We start from the raw sequence: 27,954 nt of genomic DNA, 5'->3' as shown, positions 1-27,954 counted from the left end.
CCAATAACACGAATCGTTTTTCTATCATAAACAGCTTAGAGTGAGAAATTCCATGGCTCGTTTAATTGATTCACTCAAACGAATAGCACAAACATATACGCAGATATATAACTCTATCAGATATACACAGAATGTATTTACAAACTCGGCTTAGCCTAGATGTTTACAACAGTTAAAACTTACAGCTCTTCGATGGTTAAAGTGTCGATAGATTCTTCTATACAAATACATACAAATTCAATTTATTGGTAAGCTTTTTTCTTCTTGCTGAAGTATTTTCTTTTGACAACCGGAAATTCATCTTGCATTAGGGTGGGTCGATTTGCAGGGATGCAGTTTTGATTTAAATAAAAATAGCAAAAGTATTATAAATATGGGGCTCAAAAATATAGTCGAAAAATGGGATCAAATAATTTGTAATGCAAAGTAAAGAGAGTTTTGGGTTATATTCTATTTTTGAAAGAAAAAAAAAATTTTTTTTGGAGATTGAGTTCCAAATTTTATTTCGAAAAAATAGTAAAATACTAGATGTAACGTGATGCTAAAATACCAAAATAAAGACGAAAAGTAAAAATAATTTATCTTTTAGTTATTGAAACATATATAAAAATATTTATTGTTAATTTAAAACTTAATACTAAATCGCTAGAAATCCTATTGATAATACCAAATACTTAAAGTACGCGAAAAGTGTATTTTCCCTATCCCGAGATCGACCCACCCTGCTAAGCAGACATGTTTCTTATTTCTCTGGGAGTGGGTGTATGTACAGAGTAGTGTAAGCAGCGGCAAATTGCATTTCCCCGCAGCGAAACGAGGCGATGGCCGGGATTCACGTTCCGTTCCAGTGGCAGGACAAATCGGGACAACATCACAGCTGATTGGGACTGAGCTCCACGGGATTATTGTCCTCGTCACAGGAGATGTATTTGATTTTCATGCGCTGCCGCTCGCCGAGGCTGTTGTTGATCGACAGGCAGAGGGGCGAGCTGTTCCCGTCCAGCGGGCGCTCCATGATGCACTCGACGGCCGCCCGATTGGGTCCACCTGCGCCTCCGACTCCCGTCTGCACCGGCTGGGTGGCATAGCCATCCCGCATCCGCTGATCCCGGCCAGAATTGGAGACCGGCGCCTGCTGGATCTGCGTCTCCATCGTGCTGCGCTTCCACTGACTCTTGGTCTCCGCTGCGGAAGGTTGCGGGGGGAGTGGTGAGTGGTGGTGAGGCAAGTGGGTCTGTGTTTGGGGGTTTGTGGCCTGGGCGGCCACAATAGTCTGGGTGGTCGGGGGGGAGGAGTTGGGGAGAGAGTGGGCGACGGTGTACCCACCTCTAGTGTGCCGGTGCGAGCTGTTCTTGTTCGTCAGCCGGCGCTTCGGCGAGTCGAATCGATGGCGGGTGAGGCTCACACAGCAGCAGCAGATGATGCGCTGGAAGTACATCCGGAACCTGGAAAAAAATCAGAAATTAAAAGGGTATCTATTAGTCTCAATAAACACTGTAAAATATATTTTTTTACAGAGATAAGTCTTGTTGAATTCCTTGAAAAAATAGAGTGACAAAATACTAGTAGTGTGGTAATGAAAAATGATTTAAATATATGAAAACAGAATTCTTAGCTCTGCGAATTGAATTAGAGAAACTGCGATTGAAAACCGGTAAAAAAAGGAGTATTTTTAACAAAAATCTAAAATCCATTTCTTCGACCTAAAATATCAATGTTTTGGCTGCTATAATGCAACAAAACGTCCGAATGAGGAGTGTCACACCTCGTTGAGCTCGTGGTTTAATTTCCAATCCACTGGCACTCAAACCTATACATTTTTTATTTTTGTCATTTTTCGCAAAAATAGATGATGCAACCCTTCAAAAATGCGAAAATTGGTCAAAAAATAAAATACCCCTTAACTGATTGCCATCGTTAGCTTAGAAAGCAAGCTGCTCAAATCAGTCGGTCTTTTAACTCTACGCCTTGATTTGGCGAAACTGCGAAATCTAAAATTCATTTTTTCGACCCTAAATATCAATGTTTTGGCTGCCATGATGCAACAAAACGTCCGAATGAGGAGTGTCACACCTCGTTGAGCTCGTATTTTAATTTCCAATCCATTGGCATTCAAAGCTAGAAATTTTTTATTTTTGCCATTTTTCGCAAAAATAGATGATGCAACCCTTCAAAAAAATGCGAAAATTGGTCAAAAAATAAAATACCCCTTAACTGATTGCGATTGTTAGCTTAGAAAGCAAGCTGCTCAAAACAGTCGGTCTTTTAACTCTACGCCTTGATTTGGCGAAACTGCGATTAAAAAACCGCTAAAAAAAGTAGTATTTTTGACTAAAATCTAAAATTTATTTTTTCGACCTAAAATATCAATGATTTGGCTGCCAAAATGCAACAAAACGTCCGAATGAGGAGTGTCACACCTCGTTGAGCTCGTATTTTAATTATCAATCCATTGGCATTGAAACCTAGAAATTTTTTATTTTTGCCATTTTTCGCAAAAATAGATGACGTGACCCCTTATAGAAATGCGAAAATTGATCAAAAAATAAATTTTCTTTTAAGTAATGGCGATCGTTAGCCAAAGAAGCAAGCTGTTCAAAACAGTAGCCCTTTTAGCTCTGCGCCTTAATTTGGAGAAACTGCGATTAAAAAACCGCTAAAAAATAGTAGTATTTTTGACTAAAATCTAAAATTCATTTTTTTCGACCTAAAATTTCAATGTTTTTACTCCCATAATGCAACAAAACGTCCGAATGAGGAGTGTCACACCTCGTTGAGCTCGTATTTTAATTTCCAATCCATTGGCATTGAAACCTAGAATTTTTTTATTTTTGCCATTTTTTGCAAAAATAGATGATATGACCCCTTATTAAAAAAATCCAGGGGCAGAGCTAAAAGGTTGTTTAAGATCTGCTCTATTTTAAAAATTATAATATTACTTCAAGTATACAAAAATAATTTTATGAAAATAATAAAAACAAGATAGGATTACTTCTAAATTATTTTTTTCCACTTACAAAAACTTTATAAAGCTACTACTATTTTGACAGCAGCTGTAAAAAAAATATCCTCATCAAATCAAATATTTTTCTGTGCAGTCACATCCTTCCCTTAGTTCATCTGCAAATTGCACTCCAATTACCTCTTATTCATCCAGTAGTAGATAAGCGGGTTGACCATCGCATTGGACATGGCCAGCCAGTAGAAGCCGAGATACATGTGCTGCACGTACTTCGTGGAGGCCACCTGGTTGTTGTGGTAGGCGTAGATGAAGAAGAGGTGGTACGGCAGCCAGCAGATGGCGAAGATGGACACGATGGCGATGAACATGCGCACCACCTTCCGCTTCGACTTCATCGACTCCATCTGGCGATCCGTGTTCTCGCCGATCGATCGACTGCCCCACAGAACTCGGCCCATCAGGGAGTAGCAGATGAGCATCACTATCATGGGAACGCCGTAGGTCAGTACCAGGATGATCAGGTTATACCTATAAGATGATATAAGAATAGATCTACAAATATAGTGTGTATAGTACTATGATAATGTCATAACATGATATGATATCATAATCATTATACAAAATTGTAAATTCAATATGCAGGAACTTATAGATACACACTGCTTTATAATATTTAACTGTCTAAAAACTTATTCAACATCATAGAACATATTTTGTGCAACTTAGGCTTTCTATAAACTTACGCATAATCCGCCATCGAAGTGGGATATCGTCCATCCGGCCACATCATAAAGCAAACTGTCCGCGATTTTCCGTTGTAATAGCTGTAAATGGTCCATTTCAATAGGTTACTACAGCCCCTAACAGGGTATTCAATTAAATATTTCAATTCCGGAAACTGATAAATCAAAATTTCATCATTTAATTACACAGCACAGTTCCCCCGAACATAAAGAGCTGTCAAGTTTCACGCTTCGGCACGTCTAAACACCACTTCCTTGGCCAAGAAGGGAAGTTGCCTTTTACAAGCATGACGAATTTCACGTTTGGCCCGTCATCAAATTGAAAACTTAATTTGCCAAATTATGAAGTATTTCATGCCTCAATGTTGTCGAGTACTTGAAAGGGCTATTCGGTTGTCCCAGTTTTACAAAATCCCCGCACCTCCCATTTACCGGCACTTTTCGGGCCATTAATAACACGGCTATGGCAACTGGCAGACAGGTCATAATTTGACCAACAATGCTGATGAGGTTGCCCGCTGGCGTTGGTCTGGCAAAAAGGGTGCATTTCACGCCAAAACTGATAGATTGAAATGGAAAATGGTTGTTTTTCCACTGAAATTCGGTCAGCATTTGGGTTAAGCGCCGCATAATTTGATTTGACACGCTCGAATATTAACTTTATCATGAAAATAAATACATAAAGCTATTACAAATATTTTGCTATATTAGAGATAGACTGAAGAATTTAATATTTTATTATTAATTTAAAGAAAGAGAAGAAACCCCGCTATCTTGTAAAATGTATTTTTATTTTACGGCTAATCTCTGCTTTCCTGGTTTGTTTTACTTCGTTCATACGCCTTGAAGCCCTCTAAATGTCTCTCCCCTTTGGGGTTTCTTCGAAAATGTTCATCCAATTTGGCCTTCTTATACTCTCCTCTAAATCGCCCCACTCGGCCATATACACTCCCCAGGTTCACTCCCTTCCATATGTCCTTGTCAGAATTTGCCATCGTTTGACTCTCCTTGTACTTCGTCTTGGCTATTCTTTATCACATTTTGATATATGAACTTGCCATCTTTATTATGCCTGGAAGTCTGTTACCCTGGGAGACCTTTTATCCCTACTAGCACTTTGTTGAGAGTCTAAATAAAAAATGCTTCAATTCTATTAGGCAGGACACCAGACCGCCCCAGTTCGCCAGAAATTCACCGCCCAAATGTTGCGAATTTGCGTAAAATTCAAATGAAGGCGTCGGTGCGGAGGCGTTGGGGTGATTTAGATGGATGTGGATGCTTATATCAACACCGAAGATGGCCGCCAAAAAAACAAAACGGTGAGACATGAAAAAAATATGAAAGTATTTCTGGAAGGTGCGCGGAATTTCATTTTATATTTGTTTGGCCTCTCAAATCGATACGGTAGCCGCGGGAGGGACTCCACTACCATCTCCGCAGGGAGTCTGGCCAACTCGTAAGCTCTGGCTTACAAACTTGTTTATGCTTTGCGCTTCGTGTTTCGTGTTAGGATTAAACAGAAACACAAGGGAGAGGGGCTTTGGGTGTCGACCCCTGAACACCCTTCAAATCCCATTTTCTGTTTCGGCTTAATAATAGTTTATTTATGATATTTACTGGAAATGTATGTTGTACCCTCTTTCAAGCCCTTTATAAAATTATTAGTTCTTAGAAAACATCAACATCTTTCCGTTTTATGCCTGTTTCATTTAACCTTAATTGTTCCAAAAATGTACTTTCCTAACATTAACATAACAGAAAGCAAACAAAATAATTTTTCCGAAGAATTTAACTTCAGGTTAACTTTCTCTGACTGATAATAAATTAGAATGAAAGTATTTTTACATATATATTTAAAGAATATTTAAAATGTTTCTTTTTGAGGCAACCAAATATTTTATGGGGGGAAACAAGTGAAGTACCAAGTTCTTCGTAGCAATAAAATGTCATATGTTTAAAGGTACTATAGCAGAATAATTGTCTTAGCTAACAAACACCTAATGCAGAGGGTTTTCCAATTGAAATCAATGGAATTCTTAATAATATAATAAAGTTAGGGGTTTTCTTCTCCTGCCTGGCAAACTCATACCCAAAATCATAATACCCCACATTGGATCTCACATTCCCGGGCCCAATTGCCCACTTACTGCTTGGTCATGATGCTGGAGTAGAGCAGACAGGGCGCCGACAGCACACAGCTGAGGGCCCAGATCAGGACCAGGATGATGCGCACCTTCCGACGCGACGTGCGGCGCTTCAGCGGATGCACAATGGCGATGTATCTGCAGGATGGCAGGAAGCGGATGTGCCGACGCACAGATTAGATGACGCTGGGGGGAAAATTCGGTGGAGGAGAATGAGCTGGGGTGACTTACCTATCGAAACTTATGGCCACCAGCGTGAAGACCGAAGTGGAGACCGTCACGTTGGCCACGAAATTGTTGATTGTGCAATAAATCGATCCGAATGGCCAATCCGAATTCAGCATGAATATAAAGTTGAAGACGCAGTTCAGCGATGACATCAGCAGGTCGGCGATGCTCAGGTTCAGCAGGAAGTAATTTGTAACCGTTCTCATGCTGCGATGTCCTGCAGAGACATTCGGCGGATGAAACACAGAATTAGTGGAAAAACAAGGTGAAACAGGAGAAAATGGCCAGAGACGTGATGGCCAAGGCAGAAATCGTTAGTTATTAGAGGCATGGACGAAGGCAAGCTATGTATGGTCAATGCGGCGTATACGTGTTATCTCTGTTCCTTCTTTTTCCATCCTCTAGCAAACTGCTTTAAAGCTTACCTGTTACAATCCAGAGAACAATACCATTCCCAGCAATGGCCACAAACATCATCAGGCCGAAAATGATGGCCCAAATCGTTTTCTGCTCCCATGGCAACTCGTACGGCCGTGTCGGCGATGGAAACAGGCACTCGGTTAGAAAGTCTCTGTGGGTGAATCGAAAACAGGAGCCATTTTATTGCAAAATTTCCGAAAATGCAATGTCAGGGGGAGGTAAAATTGGTTTGAACATTGTGGGGAAACATTGTCGATGGTGTAAAATGGCAGATACCTAAGGATGCTTCAATCAAATAAATAAAATCGAAGCCATTTCAGGCATTTTTGGGGGCCTTTAATTTCATAACGTTACTGAATATTTACACATGAGCTTATAAGAGTATGGAAAAATTCGAAAACTTTTATAAGATTATTTAATTTGCAGAGAAAAAGAGAGTTCTTATTTGACTTAAATAATTAAAATCGAAAAGGTTTCCAAGAGCAAAACAATCAATGGCATATATATTGATACATAGTCAGCAAAATTGTTAGTTTAATAAATTACTCAGTATTTATTTAGCTCCAGGAAAATATTTGGAAATATTTCTTGTAAGCCGGCAATGGGATTCATTCCTTTTAACCAATTTATTATGCAAAGCCCTTATCAAATCCTTTATGCATATTTCTCACTTAAACAAAGCTTCAAGGAGAGTTATTTACATTCCAATGCCTTCTCGTAAATGTACTTAAATTTAACGCATATTTCACAGAGGGAATCCCTTTGAAGAATAGCTGTCTTTAATCCAACTTGTTTGCTCTTCTTTGGCCAGCCTTCAGGGCAAACAATATTTGGCAAATTCAATCACAGAATGGCTGAAACTTTGCGATTTGCCAAACCTTTTCAGAGCTGCGTGTGCGTCTTCGCCTTAGCAATAACAATGGGAAATCAATGGCGGACAAGATGGGCGAAAAATCCTTAAAGGAAACTTGCCACAAAAGAAGTATGCTTATCGATATTGGAGCAGCAGTGGCATGGGCAGAACTGGCAGAAAATTGTTTGGTAATTTCATTGGACCGACATCCGTTGGCCAGCGGAAATGGGGAGGAGGTCTGGGGGTTCTTGGATCTCTGGACCTGGGGATCCGATTATCATATCAAGGATTATGCTAATCACGACAGCAGGACTCGCTGATGCGCAGAACATGTCGCTAATTATTTCGAGGGCTGTCCTTTGTCTTTGGTCTTGGTTTGGTGGGCTTCCCTTTGATTTGCCCCTGGTTGTATGAATGGCAAATCCTATTAATTAGAGGAATCTTGTTCCATGATTGTCAGGGACTTATCCGCAGACCATGTTCACCCAATTTCCGATCCGCTGCCAGGCGGTGGCTTTTGTCTGAGTGCCACAGTGCGTATGAGCAATATCAATGAGCCGTACCTCCTTCTACCCAATTTTTCTATTTGTATTTTGCTCAGCCTTGTTCAAAATGCAGCAGACACAATTCAAACGAAAATTCAATAAGCGAATTGTTCACATTCATCCATTTTCATTGCCATTGCCAGTTGTCTCTCAGGCATCAAATTTCCCACTTTCCTTTTACGTCTAACCATGATTGATGCCCTGATTGCTTGGCATTGTTCGGGCCACAAAATATTCGGCTAGCCCACATTACTTTGAAATTAATTGGGTTCTGTGTGGTCCCAATTAAATCCCCACAAAAGGCCGAGAGGATTAAATTGCCAAACATTTAGCTGCCGAATTTTTCAAATTGGTTTAGCTGGGAATTTCCAAAAAAGTTGTTGCGCATATTCATGTCTCTTGTTTTGTACATTTCACTTTCAAATGTTGTTAAAAGCTGCGCTCTATTGGTTGGCTGATTCTGACCATATTGCCACATGTGTGTGCTCTCATATTTCCAATCAATAAACTTGAAACCGAATTCCGGTCAGTAAACTGAAGGACTGCGAAGTGGCCGAAAGCCAATTGATGGTGAATATTTAGGAACTAAATGAAAATTATGCAGTTCTTTTAGAGCACCTTTTTATATAATATATTAATTTAAACTGTAGAATTTGGACTGCACTTGTTATTCCCTCGAGCTAAAACTTGTATGAACTAAATAACTAGCCAAATTGAATGATTGATTGAATTGCAACCTTAAATAATCAAATCAAATTGTAATTCTATTACCAATCAGTCTGTGTGTACTGAAAGCTGGAGAGTTCATTCCATAATTATTGGTTTTGTCATTACTTTGTTTTTATTTTACCATTTTGGATACGTGACCATAAATTTGCTAATACGCAGCTACAATTCGGTTCTGTTTTTGCAGTCTGACCTGTGATATATCGCATTACATTCCATTTATTTATCTGCGATTGGACTATCGATTTCACATTTAATTAGATATTTAATGTGATGCAGAGGCAAACAAGAACTCAATTAATTACCCAAGCACGAAGACTGGGTAACAATACTCTATAATCAGCGTTAAATAGCCTAGATGTAATAGTCCAAATATAAAATGTGTTATTGAATTTGGGGGCCTAAAAATGTTTACATAAAGTGCGTGCTAATTGAACTGCCAGGTGCATGTTTTGCTTATTATTAATATTGCGAATTTAAATGGACTATAATTAGCATTTTCATTTCAATGAGGGGAATTTATGCACGCATTTAAATTGGCTCAATAAACGCCAAAAACATGCCAAATAATTCCGAATATTTGCGATATGCATTTGCATATTTGCTGAAATTCCTTTAAATGCAACAAAAGCAAACTGGTCCACCTTTTAAATTTCCAACTTTTTGGTTGCCCGAATTTTGTGAGCTTCCCAAACTTTTGGCTGTTTTCCTATTATGATAATTGCTGTTGTCTGAGCAACTTTTCACTCATAACAAATAGGGGCAAAAAGTTGCCGGCAGATTTATGGCCTCCTGCGATATTGCAGCTGACTTTAAGAGCACCCTTATAACGAAGGACAAAGGAGGTAAGTGAAGACCCGCCTTTGGGGCGGTGTTCGTTTTCAGCCTAATTTAAGCAAATTTAACTTGATTAACGTAATTTGTTCTTTTTCCTTTTGGTTGCCGCTTTCTTTATGGCCGCCTAATTAAGTTTAATGCCATTATAAATCCGTGCTAAACTCCCGTTTGTTCCTGTTATTATAATAATCATCGCTCACGAACGGAAGTGCCTGGCCGTCGGAAGAGAACTAATTACTTCCGCTTGTAAGTGTTTGACCATTTCTACATTGTACTTATAATTTTCCTGGCATTTACTACAATTTACCCTAATGACAGTGGGGAGCTTTCCCCAGCAAAATTTGGCAGTAATAACTGGGGAAATTTGGCATTTCTTGGCCTTCCTAAAATATTTGGCCCTGGGTATGCAAATTTTCGTTGGAAAGAATTCTGAAAATACCTAAAAAATTTGGCAGTCAAGGGAATTGGTTTTTTTTTATTTTCCCGCAACTCCCAAAAGTGTCAGCTGCTTTGATTCGTTAAAGTGAAAGAATGTCGAGTGGTTTTTTCTGCGGATGTCCTCAGAATCAATATATTTTTTTTTGCTTCTGCGATTTCCCTCTGATTGAATTGATTTATATGGTGGCTTACTTTTACTATATGCAAGTGCACACATCCTTTTTTGCCAGCACACAAACTTCCGCTCAAACGATTTGGCCTTATGTTTAAATTATGAACTCTAGGGGGGTTAGGGGAATATTTTACAAATTGCGGTGATTATTTTAAATCAATGAGCAATTATGGTAATCATTGTATTTATCATAAGCCAAGCGGTTTTAATTTTAATTTATTGGATTTATATTTCAGCTACATAAATAAATCCATCTCCCGAAACTTAGAGTCAACGCACAGCTTAAACCATTTCAATTATAATAATTAAATTTCATATCATTCAATTATTAAACTGAAAATAAGTTAGCTAAGGTAAAAAAACGACGAGTATCTTAAAAAAATGGATTGTAGACCGTTTAAGTGGCTATATACACTTGTATTTATTTGATTATCTAAGGTTAAAAACTACGAGTTTCTCAAAAAAGTATGGATTGCAAATTGTTTAAGTGGTTATATAGACTTGAATTTAATATTCGACATCTAAACTCTTTCCAATCATAACTAAGACGTCATAATAGCTCAAAAACTGCCCTTTACCAGTGAAATCAAATGAATTATCTATCAATTCCCAGCCAATTAGAAACATTAAAGAAATTATCATCGATTATAGTTGCCCTTCGGCAATTTCCTGTAGACGGGGGGTACCAACAAATTGCCCGTCATTAGGTGGCAGTCAGACGAGTTTATCGTCGCACTCAAAGAGGTGAGTTACCCACATTAACTCGGCTAATAGTCGTCGACCCCCCTTTTTGCCGCCTGGGGGGTCTTCTGCCCCCCTAGAAGCCCCCTCCCCCTTTTGAGGCACCAGCAAATTGCGCACTACTTCCTTGGAGCCGCCTCAGTTAACATGTTTCGCATTCGCAACTCGCTCTTTATTATATTTCACTGAATATTTTATGCATGACGAACCGGCGATGCAATCCAAATTGGCGGTCTTGCGGCTACTTTACTTCCCTGACTATACATAGTATGTACCTTTTCTGGTTGTCGAGTTCTCCGGTTGCCTGGATCTCAGGTTCTCGGGATCTCAGGTTGCTTTGGGTTTCTTTTCCGGTTACTGCACAGTTGAGGGGTCGAAACCAGGGTAGATCAAGGTCCTCAGGTCTCCGGGTTTCTGGGCTCTGAGTTCTGCAAGGACCGCATTGAGCATGCCGCACGCAGGTTGAAAGTTGGGCCGCCGTGTGTTTATAGTTGAGTTGGTAACTTCTGCTGCCAACGGCACTTCGTAAAAGTCGCAAAAGTTGCGGAGCTCCGAGTGTCACGTAACTTAAAGGCTTCTCCTGCATAAAGTTCCTCAGATACTAATTTGCCGGGGTGATGAAGTGGGGGATTTGGGGGGCTTAAGTGCTTGGTAATTGGATTTCTTGTGAGTAAATATTCCAAAATTCATATTTGGTAATCCTTCCTCAGATTGTTTAACAGGGGAGTAACAGTATTTTGTTTTTCCAAATGCATTCCAACCTTGAAAGTTTGAAATAATATGCCCATGCTTGAATACATTATTGTTAGGATCAAACCAACTTTGCTAAGCTTTCCATTTTAATAAGTTCCTTGTTTACTTTTTTATTTATATATATACTCATAAATGACACCTATAAAACTAATTACACGCTTTTCCACTACAAACAAAAATGCAAATACAAATCCCAGAAGTCCTTTCAATATACAAATATCAAAAAGCGTATAGTTTTTGTAATTTGTTAAAACTATGTATCTAAAATGACAATAGTTCCCTTGAGTAAATTGAAGTACAAAATATTGTATGTTTTTTAAATTTAATTAGTTTCTTGTAATTTCCGGCTAGAATATTTTTGTGAAGCTTACCACTAGCGGCTAGGAAATGTTTTATTGATTCGGGATTTCAAATTTTCCCTCAGTGTTGCCCTTCACTGAACTGAGCGGTGTCGCATCCAGTAGATAGCTTAGATCTGATGTTCATCGATGCCTGACAAATGGTGGCTGTCACAGGCACCTTTCTCATCCCCCAGCCTACATTTACAGGACCTCCGCTCAGAATCATCATCGTTGACAGGGCAGAAACAATGCGACCTTAACTTGGGGGCAGCCACTCGAATTTTCGACACGCTCCGCAAATGAGGCCATTTTCAATTTCAGAATTTATGAACGGAGGTGGTCATGGTCCTCGATTTCGGGACCATCGCAATACCAGAATCCCGAGTCCTTGCCCCCACATCCTGCAGTCTGCACACACATGCACTTGACAGGGCAATCGAGAGTGTTGATGACGATGGCGGCAGGCAGGACAATGCGTAAATGAAGCTTTCCATGTTGTTTGCCATGGAGTGGCCATTAAATTTTCATGCCCCTGTCCGAATATCTGTTTCATCGACGGCCTTGCTACTACTCGTATATTATTGTTGCTGAATCAACCCACCCATCACTGGCTGTAAAATTCACACCACCTCACAGGGGACTTGTTTTATGTTTGGTGAGAAAAAGTTAATTGAAAAATTTGTCATATGCAAATTACTTAACTTGTATGGAGAGTGTACTTTCCGGCTAGTTTCCCCCGAAATGGCCAGCTTTATTCTTGCAAAATCCATCCTAGGCCCCCTAGTCATTTCCTCTGAGCTGGGGCTTAGCCATCGATGAATAGACATAAACAAACCGTTCTCGAATGCGAAACAAAGGAGTCTTCCTTGCGGACTCCTTCTGCCTGCTTTCCGGACCTAATCCAAACAATTTCTTTCGATTTTCATCCGGAATGTTACAGTTCGAGGCGTCTCGAAGGGTTTCCTCAGCTTGTTTAGCTTGTTTTTGACTTGGCCAAAAAGATTACACTCTTTAAGGGGATTTTGTTTTGGGATCGATTTAAACTGCCCTATGATTGTAAAAAGTGCAGGTAGCACACATGCAAAATTAAAGAAATATATTATATGTTAGTTCAAGGAAAAATTTTAGTTTTAAGGATATATCATTTTCAAAATGGTATAGGTATACTTAAGATCACTACAGATCCATTTCTTAGCAATTTTTGTAAACATTTTCGAATACTCTTATTTTTGGACAAGAGTAATCCACATTCGGTGCTTGTCAATACCAATAAGCACTTCTTGTTTTTATGTGGGCCATCCATTCTGATTGGATTTGAGTCTGGCCATAAAAATGCCAAAGCCCGATGGACACCAACAGAAGCTACAGCTACATCCAGGATGTGGACTAATGTCGTGTGTCCTTTGTCGTGCTGAGCTGTTATCATTGGCCAAGTATCAAAATCAATAAGCGTACGCAGTGCCATAAACATCAAATTCGAAAGGATGGCGTTCTCTCTTTAAATCGACTTAACCATGCCATCGGTATGTAATAAACTTTGACATTGCGTATACGCCGCGTGAGCCGCACACACGCACTCAAGTGTGCGGCCAAAGTCCTTACGCGGGCGAAGGTGAAACTGTCAAGTTCCTTCCATCAATAATCTATGGGAAATGTCCGAGACATTTGCCCTGATTGAAGCGAACATAATGAGCTTAACTCGAGACAAGCGGCAGGCAATTCACCTGCATAAACAGAGGTTGTACAGAGGGAAAAATTTGATTGAACTTCCTGTTTATTTACTTAATAACCCAAAAAAAATGTTTTCGGTGGCAGAAGTGAAATACTTTGAAATCTATTGACTTGGAAATATTAATTTAGATTTTTAGAAACTCCTTAAAAATGCTCTAGTTGCGTTTTAGAATAGCTATACAAATATATTAAAATCTTTTTTAATAGTTCCGAATTAAAGATACAAAAGCCTTAAATAAAATATTTATCCTAAATATATATAATATATTTTTCAAATGCTCTGCAAAAACCCAACTTTTTTGTTTATAGACCTTTGTTTAAGCATCTTCCCAAAGTTTAGGCCCTTGCAATTAGTGAGTTAATCAAGTTAAACATGACCCAGTTTTTTGTTCTGTGCACCATTCTCCACTTTCACTTACTTTCTCTTTCACAAAGAGCATTAAAGCCCTAGGCTTAGGACCCAAATATAGAACATCGAACAACAATTGCAACGTCGTTTTGTTTGTGTCAAAGTTTTTCGAGGATTTTGTTCGGGCCGAGAGCTTTGCATTTGTCGGAATTTAATTATTCGTTTTACCCCTTTTCTCCTTTTGCGTAGTTTGTCACCTAACACAGGAAACAATTAGTGAGCTTGTGTGGGGATGGGTTGGAAAAAGTCCCTTCAGCTTATTGTGGCACTTGGCCATTCTAGATTGAAAGGGAATAATTAGAATTGAGGTTTTTTCGCTGTGGTGTGGAAGTGTGAAACGTTGAACGTTTTATATTGGGTTGGGAAACCTTGACCACTTTAGTGTTACATATTAAATATTTATACTGAATTCGGTTTAATTTAACCTGAAATCAAAACCAAAGCTAAGTTTAAATACAGTTATAGGTTACTTCCTTTTCCAGAAATTTGTTTGAAATAAAATTTAAACGTTTTTCACAATAAAAATTAAACAGTTTTACAAAGGAAAGAAGGGGTCATTGCTCTCAATGGTACAATCAACTTTTATTATAGATATTAAATAAGTTATAAGTACTTTTTAAAAAGCAATTTAAAATTTTTTTGACTTTATATCTTACTGTTCCAATCAATAATGGTTGTATTTTTTTCTCTGTATTTAATTTCAAAAAGTTCTTTGCGATAAAAACTTTATAATTAGTGCTTCAAACAATGAGTCATTGAGAGAAAAATAAAGCACAAATAGGCCAATTTCCAAATTTTCCATTGATAAACAAAAGCGAGGCATTCGGAAAAAACAAGTGCCGATGGAATGAGGCTGAAAAACAATTTAAGAGTTAAATTAACCAGGTCTAGCCAGGACCAAAATAGATCCATCATTGATCAAATTAAGGCGGCACCAAGTGAATGAATTATCCACCGACTGGCCTTTCGAGCGATTGCCCCCTTTATATCATTTTTATTATTTCTGTAATGCTGCAAACTTTTGAGTTATTACGCAATAGTCGTATTTCCGAGCAACTCATTAATTTCACTTTGCGGTTAGCTTTGGTCCGAATGGAATTACGGGTATTAATAGCACCAGCGGTTCAACTTCTTGACCAGCGGAAAATAATTGCCGTGATTAAGACATATTAACAGCGAATTATACGTGGTTTTATCAACTCCTTCAGGAGTCACCCACACAATTAATTATCATGGTTGATCGAATACATTGAGTGAAAGCATAAATTCAGGGGGTTAATTAAGCTGGTGCGATAAAATACTTCCAAAAAAGTTTAATCAAAGTAAGTAAAATTTGTGTCAGTTCCTAATTACAATTTTATTAATTAATCGAACACAAAAAAATAGCATTTCTAAACATAATGAAATATGTAGGTACCTGCATAGTTTGCATTAACAATAAAAGTTTTAATTTTTTTATTAAAAGAATAAACAGCATGTGTACTTGTTACATATTGGCACCATATTGTTTGTTCACCTTTTTTCACAGAACTGATTTAATTTGTCATTTTAACCACTGCACAGCATGCACAATTTAATTACACAATGAAAAGTTTTCATTCATGCAGTGCATGTACGTAATTAATAAATAACAATAAGGCCCACTGCGTCCAGTAGAGGTGTGAAAAGGTTCCTTTATTTTAAATATTTAAGAGTTCCGAGTGTTTTGGGCACTTGAAATGTCTGCGTGACCAAGGGCTATGAGTATACATTATTTCAAAAATAATCAGATTAAACCTAAACAAATTTACTTTCTCTTTGCCTTATAAATTGGGGTCATGATGATTTTATAAGTATAAGAAAGTTCAATTTTTTAACTACACTTGGAAAAATTTGGGAAAAAGGAAAATAATAATACATAATATTTAACAAATTTTCTAACTTCATCAAAATAAATGTTTTATTAATCACCACTAAGATGAAGAGACTAAAAATATATTTAAATCCGATCAGCCCTGTAAAACTTAAACTTATTGGTTGATAATATGACCAACAGATAACCTCTTTTACTCAGATATACCATTTTTTATAATCTTTAATATTGTGATATTCTTAAAAAAGCTCTGTTTTATTTCAAGTGCATCGACTTAACAAAACCGGACGAACGGCAAACACATTTATCAGCCGTCAGCCTCGGGAACTTTATTCAATTTAAGCCCGCGCCGCGTATAATCAGTTGGCCCTCATCAGCAGGTTCCGCGAAACGCTCCTAACTCCACCGTATAATTTGCATAACTTGGTGCAGCGGCACTGGGGACTTTCGGGGGAAACGGGAAAAGGACATACTAGTACCAAGAAAACGGGTCTCCTGGAAGGGCAAATGAATGGGTGCACTCACTTGGCCTCGTTGATGCTCTCGAGATTGTCCCGGTTGTCGATGATGCTCGACAGGAGGCTGACCACCTCGGTTCTGTTGAGACTGCCCAGGAGCGTGGTGTTGACAATGCTGTTCAGCTCGAATCGCCGGACGGCGAGGATGGTGCAGTTGACCAGCAGCTCGGTGTCCACAATTTCCGACATTCTGCTGCCTTTAATCGGGATGAGGGAGCGTTGCGTAATGATCCCGCCGCACTTGTGCCACATTTAATAGCGCAGCGCCATAGAAACCATTGAGGTCGTCGGATTTAAAAGAAGCTGCCGCCTGCCGACTCTTAATGGCCCGGCTTTCACTTGATCCTCTCCGTTGGGTCCCAGGTCCTTTCAGGGGATATTTCTTTTTAAGTTCCTTCAAACTGCCAGCCACATGCAATACTCTTTTTAATTTTCGGGGGGCGGTCAAGGACAAGTTGCACTTAACACTGCATGTGGCCAGTTGGCGCCTTTTGGTCGCAAAACATTAAAATAACTTTGTATTCTGGTGTATATTATGTGATCCTTTGGGGGAAATGGGTTTTAGGCCATTGCCATAATAATTCACTAAATAAATTGTATTTAAAAATATTTTGCTAATTATTTAAAATCAAAACAGTTTCACTTTATTTATTCACATAATTGATTCAATTACCATGCACATTTTATCCACACGATTACGGACTAGTAAAACCCTAATCAAGTTGACACTTTTAATTGCAGCTTTATTCACTAGTTGCGTGTTTTTTTCAGAAACCAATTAAATTCATATTGCATTAAAAAATCAATTGATATTTAAAATGTCGCCGGACGTGGATTTAAATAAAATTTTTTAAATTACATTTCCGCATTCTTTTTCTGCTCTTAGCTTTTGTTTACAGTAGGGACTTTTTCCACATTTTGTGGCCACTTTTTTTGGGCGACTATTGGTTATTGTGCTTTTGACAGGCTTAAAGCAAACACAACACCCACACAAAGACAACAAGCGAGCACACACACAACAAAAGAGCCGTTAGTTGAAAGGACCTCTTTTTGAAAATGGCGCCCGATTTTTCCGCGCGGTCTTTAGCGCTGCAAGTGCCGCCGCCGACTGAACGTTTTGCATGAAAATGGAAGGAAATGCTAGGTCTGCAGGCTCCTTCTGCCGACGCCGACGTCGACGGCGCTGCCGGCGCCAGGAGCAAGTCAACACCCACACCAACGCACGCACGCAGGACACTCGCCTAAAAGCTGGCAACAAACCTGTTACTCTGAAGGCAACATGTTGCAGCAACCTTTTTTATAGCAAGTCTTAAATAAATTCAAACGGAAGATCTTGAATAAAAGTTGGATTGGGTATCGGTAAGATAAATTTGGTTTACAAAAATATATACCTGTTTTTAAACATTTTTTTGTATTTATTTTTAATTTTAAAAATGAAATTATTAGTCAAATGTTTGGCCTAAAATCTTTAATTGCAATTGTAATGTTTTAAATTACTACGGCAATGTCATTCAAAAATCTTATACCGCATGTTAAGCCTAAAACATTTACAGTTTAAAATCAGCTTTTAGTTTAACATCCCTATGAGAAAACTTTCCCAAAAAAGTTAAATTAATCTTCCATTGTTGCTGTACTTTAAAATAACACTATAAAAAAAACACTTTAATTGATAAAGTTTAAAACACAACGGCATTATTCAGTGACAAATAATTAAGAGACCAAAATTGATTAATTGAGTAAATCGTTTAAAAACCACATCATTATGAAAAACGTTTTTCCATTATAAATTTTAAGCCATTTAAACAGAGGAGTAGTTGCAATCGATTTAAAAATATATTTCATTCTGCATTTATATAATCTATTAAAATTTACCACAAAAAAAATTTCTATAGAAATGCTTATTTATGTGTATTTTAAAAGCAGTTAAAACGGGAAATTCCACGAAATTTAATTAACTTATTTAAATGGAAATGTTCACTCAGAAGCTTTTTAATAGCAATGAAATCACGATTCCTAAGAATCGCTTTACCACAATCAAATTAAATGCAGTAAAATGGTGTAAAATCATTCATAAAAGCAAAGGAAAATCCTACAAAAAGAATTAATAGTAATATTTGATTCCGATATCCTTAGCTTAAAATGTCTTGATAGCTGGCTATTAATAAAGCACAAAAAGTTCACCCCAGTGCTATTTTAGTTGTGCAAACTTTAGTGAACTTCTTCCAAATCCCCCTGTAACAACTTCTTGCTTAGTTCACCTGAATATACTATATATTGCGGTGTATGTTTCGTTTTCACTTCTACTTTCGACATCGTGGTGCTATGATGAATGACCTGTAAATGATGGCAGAGGACACGGTTTACACCCCGCCCACACACACCCAGATTGTGGACCCACCCACACACTCACAGGAACAAAGGCCATTTCAAGGACCGTTCAAATGACCTATTGTGATTGTGTGTGTGTGTTTGTTTGTCGTATTTTGTGTTTGCTAATGTCTGGAAATGTTTATGTCTGCCGCTCTATCTGCTCCCTGTTGGCCCCATGTGATTATGACTGCCCATTCAGGCGGATCCTGCCATCCTCCCCCCACACAGATACATATTTACCCACACAAACATGGCACTATGTACCTCATTTCTGCCCAGGGCACGCACACACTTACACGCATATGCATTTCCATGTTTGGCTTTTTTACGATCTTGTTTCGTTTAGTTTATAGCTTACATTTTGGCCCCGCCCCCAAGAGCTCATCTACCCATTAGGCCGCCCCAAGCATATTTCCGCACATCTATTTCGGGGGTTTCCCTGTTTATATTCACGGCGATTTATGCATGTTTATTATGATAAATTTATGCGCATTTGCTGTTCCGGGGTTTTTATAGAGTGCGTGCTAGTTATAGAGCTAGTGGGTTTCTCTTTCGCCAGAATATTGAGCTCTAAAATAACAGAGATGGAATTTCAGAAAATACATTTATGCATTAGACAGGCTTTTAGTCAAATTTCGTATCTATCAGATAGTGAACTGATCGAGATTTAGACACCCAGTACTTAATAAGTAGAAATTAGTTGCCAAAAATACTCTGCAAATTTTTGTAGCATACTTTTAAGGGTTCATTTTGAATACTATTCAATGGTTCTGTATATATCAACTTTTGGTTGTATGTAAAATACCCTTTAACCTACAAGAGCTGACTCACTGCACTAGATTTATCCAATAAAGTCCCGAGTGGGTTGCTCTGGCACCACCAATAAATTGAACCGAAATAAGTGCATCCCAAACTAGGAACTATATGCAGACATATGTATGTATATCCGAAGTGGAAGCAAAACCACTAACAACCGACGAGGGAAACGCCCCAAGTCAACATGTGTCAATTACCGCTTGACTTTGTTTTGACAGTCTGGGAAATGGGTTAGTTCCCGGGTCGACGAGAAAAGTGCCGAGAAATAGGATATTCTCGTTGCCAGTTCGCCAGTTCTCTGGGCAAAATCAAGCATACGCCGTGTATGCATCACGGGGCGAAATTCCATTGATTCAGTCGCCAGTCGAAGGCAACAAACTTTAGTGCTGATTTATGGTTGCGGTGTGGTTAGAAAAATATATGCGAGTATGCGGGGAAAACTTTTAGCCAGACAAAAGACATCTGCTGGGAAAAATCACTTTGACAGTCAGCGAAGCGCGAATTGCGAGTCAGTTTCCCATGTGCAAATTAATTGGTAACCGCAAAAACATAATTACCAGCAGATACACATGTATGTTTTTTTTCCCCGCCCAATCAAAAAGCATAAAGAAATTAATCAAAACCGGTTGGCTCTCGTGTGTGCAAGTGATCAAAGTGTAATTAAGTTGAATTAACCGCACAGTCGAATGCATTGATTATTAATTGAGCCCAGAAGCCATCAATAGCGAGACGATTAAAACAACTGAGACAACCTATCAGGAAATAATATCTTAAGTGTTAGCTCAGCGATTGCTGATCGTCCACCTTCAGGAACACAGAAAACAGGAAGGCAACTGTGGAATATCAGCTGAATTACTTAGGTTTAGATCAGGATTTTAACTACTCACTGCACATCAGGGAACACAGCCAGAGAAATGGAGCCAGGCAGCTAAGTTGCATGAAAATAGGTAGAAGCAGGTTGCCACTCACAGAGCCGAGTCTTCCAAAAGTCATGATCAGCAGCAGCACCATTGTCCTGATGGTTAAAATTTACATAAATATTTATAGAGTGTTTATATAGAAAGCTAACGAACCTCATCAGGGTGGGGAATATCACCACTGACATCCCGATAATCGTGGTGGCACAAATGCCCATCAGGGTCAGGTAGATCGCAGAAAGGATCATCGTCATCAGCGAGGTCTTTACGAAGTAAAGGCTGCCCACCAGGAAAATGCAGATGAATAGGAACACCTCTGCCGGGATCTCATATAAATTAATATTTCAAAGGGGGATGCAAAACGCTTTTAAGATCTGGTATCAAATTGTGATGTCTTTTATGATAACTTCTTTAAAATCGATATTGAAATAAATTAACTTAATGTGTCTAAAAGTATGCAACACGCTTTTAAGATCTGGTATCAAATTGTGATGTCTTTTATGATAACTTCTTTAAAATCGATATTGAAATAAATTAACTTAATGTGTCTAAAAGTATGCAACAATACATTTTAATTAGTAAGTTCGTTTATACAGCATACTTTTAGATACCTTTATAAGTAATTTTAAAGCCCTAATGGTTTTAGTGGCATCCATTATACAATAAATCGTTTTGCAGTGAATTTCTTTGGTTGGTTTGTTTTCTGTTTTGCATCCCTTAAATAAAATGTACTCACTCAGTATGTGATTCGAGACCAATCGGATGCGCATCAGCGGAAATATGATCAGAAAGCCGACCAGGCCAATGCCCGCTACTGTGATATTATCCAAGTAGCTCCTCGGGTCGTGGTGCTGTACGTTGGAGTTTATTACTTTAGACCCCGAAACCAATGACAAGCGATCGCCTACCCACTAGAGCGCACTCCACCCTCTTGTCGTCCTCGTTCATGGACACCGCCATCGCATTGTGCTCCAAGACGGCGCACATGCTGGTGTCATTTGCCCCCAGGGACTCCATTGCATTCATCGTGGCGAAGATCTGAGGCAACCATAAACGCACCGAGTTCACACTAAAAAATAAAATCAATTGTTTACATAAAAGTAATAAAAACATTTCTAAAAACCAAATACTGTTAACCGTAGGGAAACAGAAATAACTTGGGATTTCAAATCATTCATAAAGGTCTCAAAAAGTCATGCCACAGTGAATTTTAAATCCGAAATGACTGAGCTGCATACTTTCCGACACCTTTACAAATGGTAGCAAAATCCTATGATTTCTGAATCACCATATATTTTCTTTTCTTAGCTATTAAGTTGCAATAAAAAGTTATTACATAAAGAAATTAAAATACTAAGATTCTAATTTATATTTTTATAATTTTTTAAATATTATATGTTATATATTATAATCATAGAAAATTGATAAGAATTAAAGTTTATAAGTACTGGTCTATTATAAATAACCTTTACTCACCACATTATCTGGCAGAAGTGCAGGCAGTATACCTGTAGTGAAATGGCCAAATAGGGTTTGGAAAACATTGGCTTCAGCTGAAGGACCCCTTCCATGAATTTTTTTTTAACCCGACTAAATCTTTCCTTGATGGTTGATGACCTGCCAGTTCCATCAAGATCTGCAGAGCGATCAGGCGTTGAATCGATTAGGCGTTTTACCTGGTAAAAATAAAAGATTAACAATGTGAGCTTTATTTATATTTTGTTTTCTAAGAAGGACACCCACCGGATAGCTCTCCTTACTCTTGCGCTTGTTTAGCTTGTAGATGCGCTGAAAGGAATCGAGGGCCTTCTTATAATTACCCTGGGACATGAGGAACTTGGGACTCTCGGGCAGAAAAATGTGCAGGAAGCCGCTGAGCAGACTGGGCACCGCGGAGACCGCCAAGAAGACCTGCCAGGTGCGAACTGCAGGCGGAAAATGGAGTTCAACATTGAGGTCACATCGTGCAGGATTCTCACCTACACTCCAAAGTGGCCACCTTGAAAAAGATGGGCACGGGCATCAACGCGTAGGCCAGCAGGGGTAGAATCATCGATCCGATGGAGACGCATAGACCCACGAACAACATGATATAGGGCCGGTGTTTCTTGCCATGGAACTCGGCCAGGTAGCTGACCACCACCGCAAATGGACCGCATATACTAGCGTACAGGCTCATTAGTATGATTATCGATTTGACACTCCGAAAAACATAATTGGACTTATGGATTTCAAAGTTCTTTGTCAAAGAAATAAATCGTACTATGTTTAAGATATTACAAAATATTAAAGATGTTTAACATAAGGGCTATACTATCTCTTTTCAAAGAGTTTGGTTATAAGAAAGTATTAAAGTTGCAAGCAGTTCTACATATAGAGTATCTTTGTTTCTTTTTTATAAATCAACTTACATAAAGCCGTCAAAGAACTTAAAGGCCATTAGCTGAGCGGTATCTTGGCTGAAGGAGGCGCACAGGACGAAGAAGCCGTCGAGCCAGCCGCCGGAAATGAGGACGGGTCTGCGACCGATGGTGTCCGCTATGAATCCCCAGGGCACCGCCGAGATGATCATTCCCGCATAGGTCACCGCATGCAGCATGCCCTTGTCCACGATGCTGAGGTCAAGGTCACACTCGGCGGAGGGCATTACGTAGGACAGGGCCGAGGCCGAGAAGACCATGGCCGTGAGGCAGGGAACCGCACTACACAGGATGAACACGTTGAACAACCCAAATCCGCACTCCGCGATCGCCGTCTCGAAATCGGCAGCCTCATCTGCATTATCCCTCACGCGATCCGCCATCACAAAAAATGATATTAAATGTCTGAGGTGGCAATGGAAATTTTGAAAGTTGCTTAAAAGACTCCAGGATGATTACAAAGTAGGAACAAGGGAATTACATATATTTTGACATATGAGGTTTGCAAATCCCTCTATTGAACAAGTCATGTACCAAAATATACCTTAACTTAAATTATACTTTAAATCACCTTTCACATTTTAAATTATGCATATTATTATCATGGCTATCAATATTTGTTCATATATCTTTTAAATTAGGAAAATAGTTAGTAATAGTATTTTATAGTTGGTCAACATAACTTTGTCACATCTGAAATGAGCACAGTTTTTGCTTCCAGTGAACAGAAGCACAATAGATGCACTCCCAATTAGTAATTCCTGGTATTTCAACCTCATTTTCAAAATTATCAGGGTGCTCTCAAGTGATTCAAATTGATTGGTCTTTTGGTGAAAGTTCATGTTGTTCGGAAATCATTGAAGCGCTCAATCTAATAAATCGCATCCATTAAAGGCTGCCAGATAAGTCTATTCAGGCAGCACTAATTCCCACTTTACCCATCATCACCTGATGAAAATCAGCTTTATGTTATCTGTAGTCGATCACTCACCTGCCAACTCAACCACCCATCCACCCACAGAGCAAACCACCTGCTAACCCATCGAACCACCCACTTACCCACCTGGGTCGGTTACAGTTAATTGGTGTTAATGAGATTTGCATGTCTTTCGACGACTTTTGTCCTTGTTCACCAGACGTATCCTTTGGGATACACACCCTTTGCTGTGATTTGTCCAAACAATGTAGTTCGTGTAGCAATAAAGATATATTTAATTTGATTACTTAAGGTAAATATAAATAGTTGTTCAGCGTCTATCTCCAGATAATTCGTTATCTCTAATTTGTACAACTAAACAAAAGCTAAGCTAATGTCGCAAGATCTGGTTTAAATAAGTGGGTAACTGGTTTGGATGAAACCAAAGTCATTTAAAATTCATTCTTAGACTGGAAACCTTTAAGCAAGGGTTACGAAAGCGGAAGTCCGAAGTCCATCTAAGAAAACGCCGCCTTTGCAGGATTGGGCATAAATATTGAAAGCACGCCCGCCACTGAGATTTAAATATGAATAAATTTAAGTAAAGTGTTTTGGTCGGTAATAACTCTAACTCACATATCAGCACTGAGGAGACCATTATAAAGGGAGGCAAGCAACCAATCTGAACAAACACCGGGAAGAGTAAGTTGCCAGACAGGGCTCCAAATCGTCCGCACATCATGGCTATGGCCACCACAACGGTTCTAGAGTTTATAAACATTGGATTAATCCTTTCTCGATCGGAAGATAATATAACTCACCTTAACTGAGTGGGAAAAAGGGCCACCACAGCTCCCAGAAGTGAGGAGACAGCAATTCCAGTAATTGTCAGGAAGGTGGCCGCCACAATAAGTGTCATAAGACTGCTCACAGAGAAGTAAAGCATGATGCCAAAGGTTCCCGACAAAAAGAGTCCATAAGCTGGATAAATAAAACAAGGTTATATCTTGGAAAATATTTAACTTTATGATAAACTTACTCATCATGCGCTTGGGACCCAGGGCACGGACAATTCCTCCGGCAAAAAAGTAACCCACAAATCCAGTGGCCGATACAATTATGTTATTCAGATACATATCCATCGATATTACCTTGGGCTATAAGGAAAAATGTTATCAGTATCAATACTAAACATATAATAACTTAGATTATTATAAAACTTATTATGTTTTCTCAAAAATGTTTGGAACCTGGTGATATTTAATGAAAATATAATATATATGTACTAGACTAGTAAAACATATGATGCGCAATCAAATTATAAGACTCTCTGTTAGGGTATACAAACCCCAAATTTATGACCGATTATGGTAATCTTTTATTTTGTGTGCAGAGATAACCACGTCACGATCACGGTGATGAGGCGTTTAGAGAGCTGCTAGATAAGCCCTTCCCTCAGATCCAGACCTGATATAATCTTCAAATCCAGATCTCTTATCTATGTAGATCTCGTATTTTTAGGTTTTATTTAATACCTACCACGGAACATGCTTCGGCGTAATTTAGGGCAGTCTCCGCCGTGCGATTAACGCTGAACTCAAGGATGGTGCACATGCTGGCATCGACACCATCGCCCTCATGGAGGTCCTCGAACTCCGCCATGGAGGCGAAGAGCTGCGGCAGCCACAGCCGGATTGTGTTCATGCCCAGGAAGATGCCGAACTGCATCACATAGCAGCAGATAGACAGTCCCAGCAGGGGCTTCCTGACCAGCGGCTTCATCTGCTGCAGTCCAGCTCGAAGACTCTCCGCCAGCGTTCTCGATGGTCGCTTTATGGGAACCTTTCCGGACTTCTCCTCGATGGTGTAGATAACCTCGTCATTAACGGCCTTACGATTAGGAGCCTCCTGAATAAGGGCCTTGATCTGCAAAAAATGGCTCATTTATTATCTAATAATTATAATCACTTATATCTTAATAAATTATAAAACCTTTTGAAGGCTTTTTAAAAACAGAACACTTTAAATGATCTACTTACTGGATAGCTATCCTTGGGCTTGCGGCTGTTGACATGGTAGATCAGCTTGAGGGCATGCAGCGCTTCCTCGTTTCTTCCCTGGGCCATCAAAAATCGAGGACTCTCCGGCATGAAACAGAAAATCACACCACTGACCAAACTTGGTATACCCAGAACGAACAGGTAAATTTGCCAACTGTGAACTGAATTAAAAACATTTTAGAAATTGAGCTTGATTAAGATAGGTTTTTAACTTACTTTGCAAACCCCAGAACTCAAAGTCCCAGTCTCGAGGGAAAATACCCCAGGCCAGAAGGGGCAGTGAAACCGTGGCGGTAGAAGTGACCATACCAACGATCATCAGAACAGAAGATCGATGTTTTGGACCATGCATTTCTGTCAAATAAGTAAACAACACAGCAGCTGGTCCATTTACCCTTTTGGATATAACAAAATTAAAAACAAAATACTTGATAATGAAAGCAAAAGAATTATATACTTACACCAATCCTCCCAAGAACTTAAAAACTACCAGCATCGTGAAATTCTGACTCAATGCACTGCCAAAAACGCACACCGCATCTATGAGATAGCCCCAGTAGAGAATCTTTTTGCGACCCTTGGTATCCGCCAGATAGCCCCAGGCTATGGCCGATATGGTCATGCCCGCGTAGGCCACCGCATTCAGTACTCCCTTGTCCTCCAGAGTCAGGCGAAGATCGCACTCGGCAATCGGCAGGATGTAGGACATGGAGCTGGACTCGAAGATGGCGGCACTCTGGGCGGGAATGGAGACGATGAGCAGCATTAGATTGAAGATCCCAAAACCAGAGCTTGTGATAGCCTTATCGAAAGTGGCAGGACCTTCCTCTGTGGGCGTGGCTGCTGCCTCCGCCGTACTATCTGAATTCCCATCCCCGTCGTTATCATTTTCCAGCCCTGTAAACGATAAGATAGTTAAGTTTTTACGAACTCAAGTACATATATCAGTTTTTATGGAAACTATTTTGTAATCTTTTCACATCTTAAACTTAAAAACAAATTGCAAATCCATTAAAAATTTAAAATTTAAAAATTTAAAATGTAAAATAATACGTATAATATAATAAATCGTATAATTTTTCGGAACTGCTATGTTATCCGACTTAAAAATCTTATCAAAACTTTTCCACACATATTACGTCTTATACTAGTTTATAAGAATCTAAACCAAAACACAGATTACACAGAATCACAACAATATAAAACTCTATGTAAATATGATAAAGGAAAACAAAAAAAAAAGTTATTTTTAGTTAATTATATTTTCCACACGTTTTGCTATTAAGCAAATTATGTAATAATTTAATTTGGTAATAATTTTGAAAGTCTTTATGGCTTTCCATTACATCACATTAGCAATTTTCTCTATTGTGCACTTATCTCCGTTATAAAACTGATTTTTTTTAGCCCGAAACCACTTTTTAACAGCTTTTCCATTTACCTTTGCTTTTCTCAGAATCCACTTTTTCAACAGTCTTTTCCGACATCTCAGCGTTTACGGCTTGTCACTATATCTTTTTACAATTGGTTCGCTCTTGAAATTAATTGTTCAGTTCAATTGATGCGCTGCAGTTGTTGATTAAAAAGCGTAAGCACAAATTCCTTGAAGATTTCAGTTCACAGTCACCGAGTTAAGGGTTTTCAGCTTATTATAATTCCACCGAGAATAGCTGGCACTTGCAACGCTGCACGAGAAGTGATCTCCTAGAGTGGATGGCACCTGCTTTTATCGGAGTTTGCCTCAATAAAGGTGAAGATTCACTCAGCTACAGCTCTCTTATCGTGATCTTTACAATCTAAGGAAGCTAATAAAGTTATAAAACCATGTTTATCCAGCAAAAACACTTTGTGTTAGATACAGTACAGTACATAAAATAAAACTTAAATTTATTTATAAAAAAATCAACTAAATACAATTTTTCTTACAAAAAAATTATTTCAAGACATGCTAAAAAACGGTGAACAAAACCTTCAACACAGCAATTTAAAATCCTTTAAGGAAAAAAGTATATATAGACAATTTTTTCGTTTAACTACCATCT

General features: G+C 38.8%; 3 protein-coding genes across 8 annotated transcripts; all 3 read right to left on the bottom strand.

Moving 5' to 3' along the window:
- Nucleotides 1-41: 41 nt before the first annotated feature.
- TkR86C (Tachykinin-like receptor at 86C) lies at nt 42-17,107 on the bottom strand. 2 transcript variants are annotated; one of them, XM_036818698.3, is made up of 8 exons: nt 16,421-17,105; nt 6,503-6,648; nt 6,081-6,294; nt 5,853-5,987; nt 3,706-3,786; nt 3,143-3,490; nt 1,327-1,445; nt 42-1,185 (listed from the first exon to the last, which is right to left on the bottom strand). In XM_036818698.3, exons 1-8 carry the CDS (start codon nt 16,663-16,665, stop codon nt 872-874), a joined length of 1,602 nt encoding a protein of 533 aa, XP_036674593.2. In that variant the 5' UTR covers nt 16,666-17,105; the 3' UTR covers nt 42-871. The 2 variants fall into 2 exon arrangements, with proteins under 2 accessions (XP_036674593.2, XP_036674592.2); XM_036818697.3 differs by having other exon boundaries at nt 42-1,445; nt 16,421-17,107.
- Nucleotides 17,108-20,235: 3,128 nt separating this feature from the next.
- Nucleotides 20,236-23,392, bottom strand: LOC108010934 (synaptic vesicle glycoprotein 2C). 5 transcript variants are annotated; one of them, XM_036818523.3, is made up of 9 exons: nt 22,928-23,392; nt 22,500-22,678; nt 22,260-22,441; nt 21,993-22,192; nt 21,429-21,585; nt 21,253-21,367; nt 20,673-20,832; nt 20,487-20,614; nt 20,236-20,432 (listed from the first exon to the last, which is right to left on the bottom strand). In XM_036818523.3, exons 1-9 carry the CDS (start codon nt 23,317-23,319, stop codon nt 20,377-20,379), a joined length of 1,569 nt encoding a protein of 522 aa, XP_036674418.1. In that variant the 5' UTR covers nt 23,320-23,392; the 3' UTR covers nt 20,236-20,376. The 5 variants fall into 5 exon arrangements, 2 of the variants coding, with proteins under 2 accessions (XP_036674418.1, XP_065723264.1); XM_065867192.2 differs by lacking the exon at nt 22,928-23,392 and having other exon boundaries at nt 22,496-22,604; XR_010654559.2 differs by lacking the exon at nt 20,236-20,432 and having other exon boundaries at nt 20,488-20,614; nt 20,673-20,795.
- A 732-nt stretch (nt 23,393-24,124) lies between these two features.
- Nucleotides 24,125-27,608, bottom strand: LOC108010921 (synaptic vesicle glycoprotein 2C). Its single transcript, XM_017075921.4, has 9 exons — nt 27,354-27,608; nt 26,374-26,809; nt 26,129-26,307; nt 25,892-26,073; nt 25,392-25,778; nt 24,892-25,009; nt 24,674-24,833; nt 24,489-24,616; nt 24,125-24,426 (listed from the first exon to the last, which is right to left on the bottom strand). Exons 1-9 carry the CDS (start codon nt 27,397-27,399, stop codon nt 24,371-24,373), a joined length of 1,692 nt encoding a protein of 563 aa, XP_016931410.3. The 5' UTR covers nt 27,400-27,608; the 3' UTR covers nt 24,125-24,370.
- Nucleotides 27,609-27,954: the final 346 nt, after the last annotated feature.

Source organism: Drosophila suzukii, chromosome 3 (genome assembly GCF_043229965.1).
Source record: "Drosophila suzukii chromosome 3, CBGP_Dsuzu_IsoJpt1.0, whole genome shotgun sequence".
Lineage (NCBI taxonomy): Eukaryota > Metazoa > Arthropoda > Insecta > Diptera > Drosophilidae > Drosophila > Drosophila suzukii.
The sequence above is the reverse complement of the archived record's forward strand: the minus strand, read 5'-3'. Positions and strand labels throughout refer to the sequence as shown.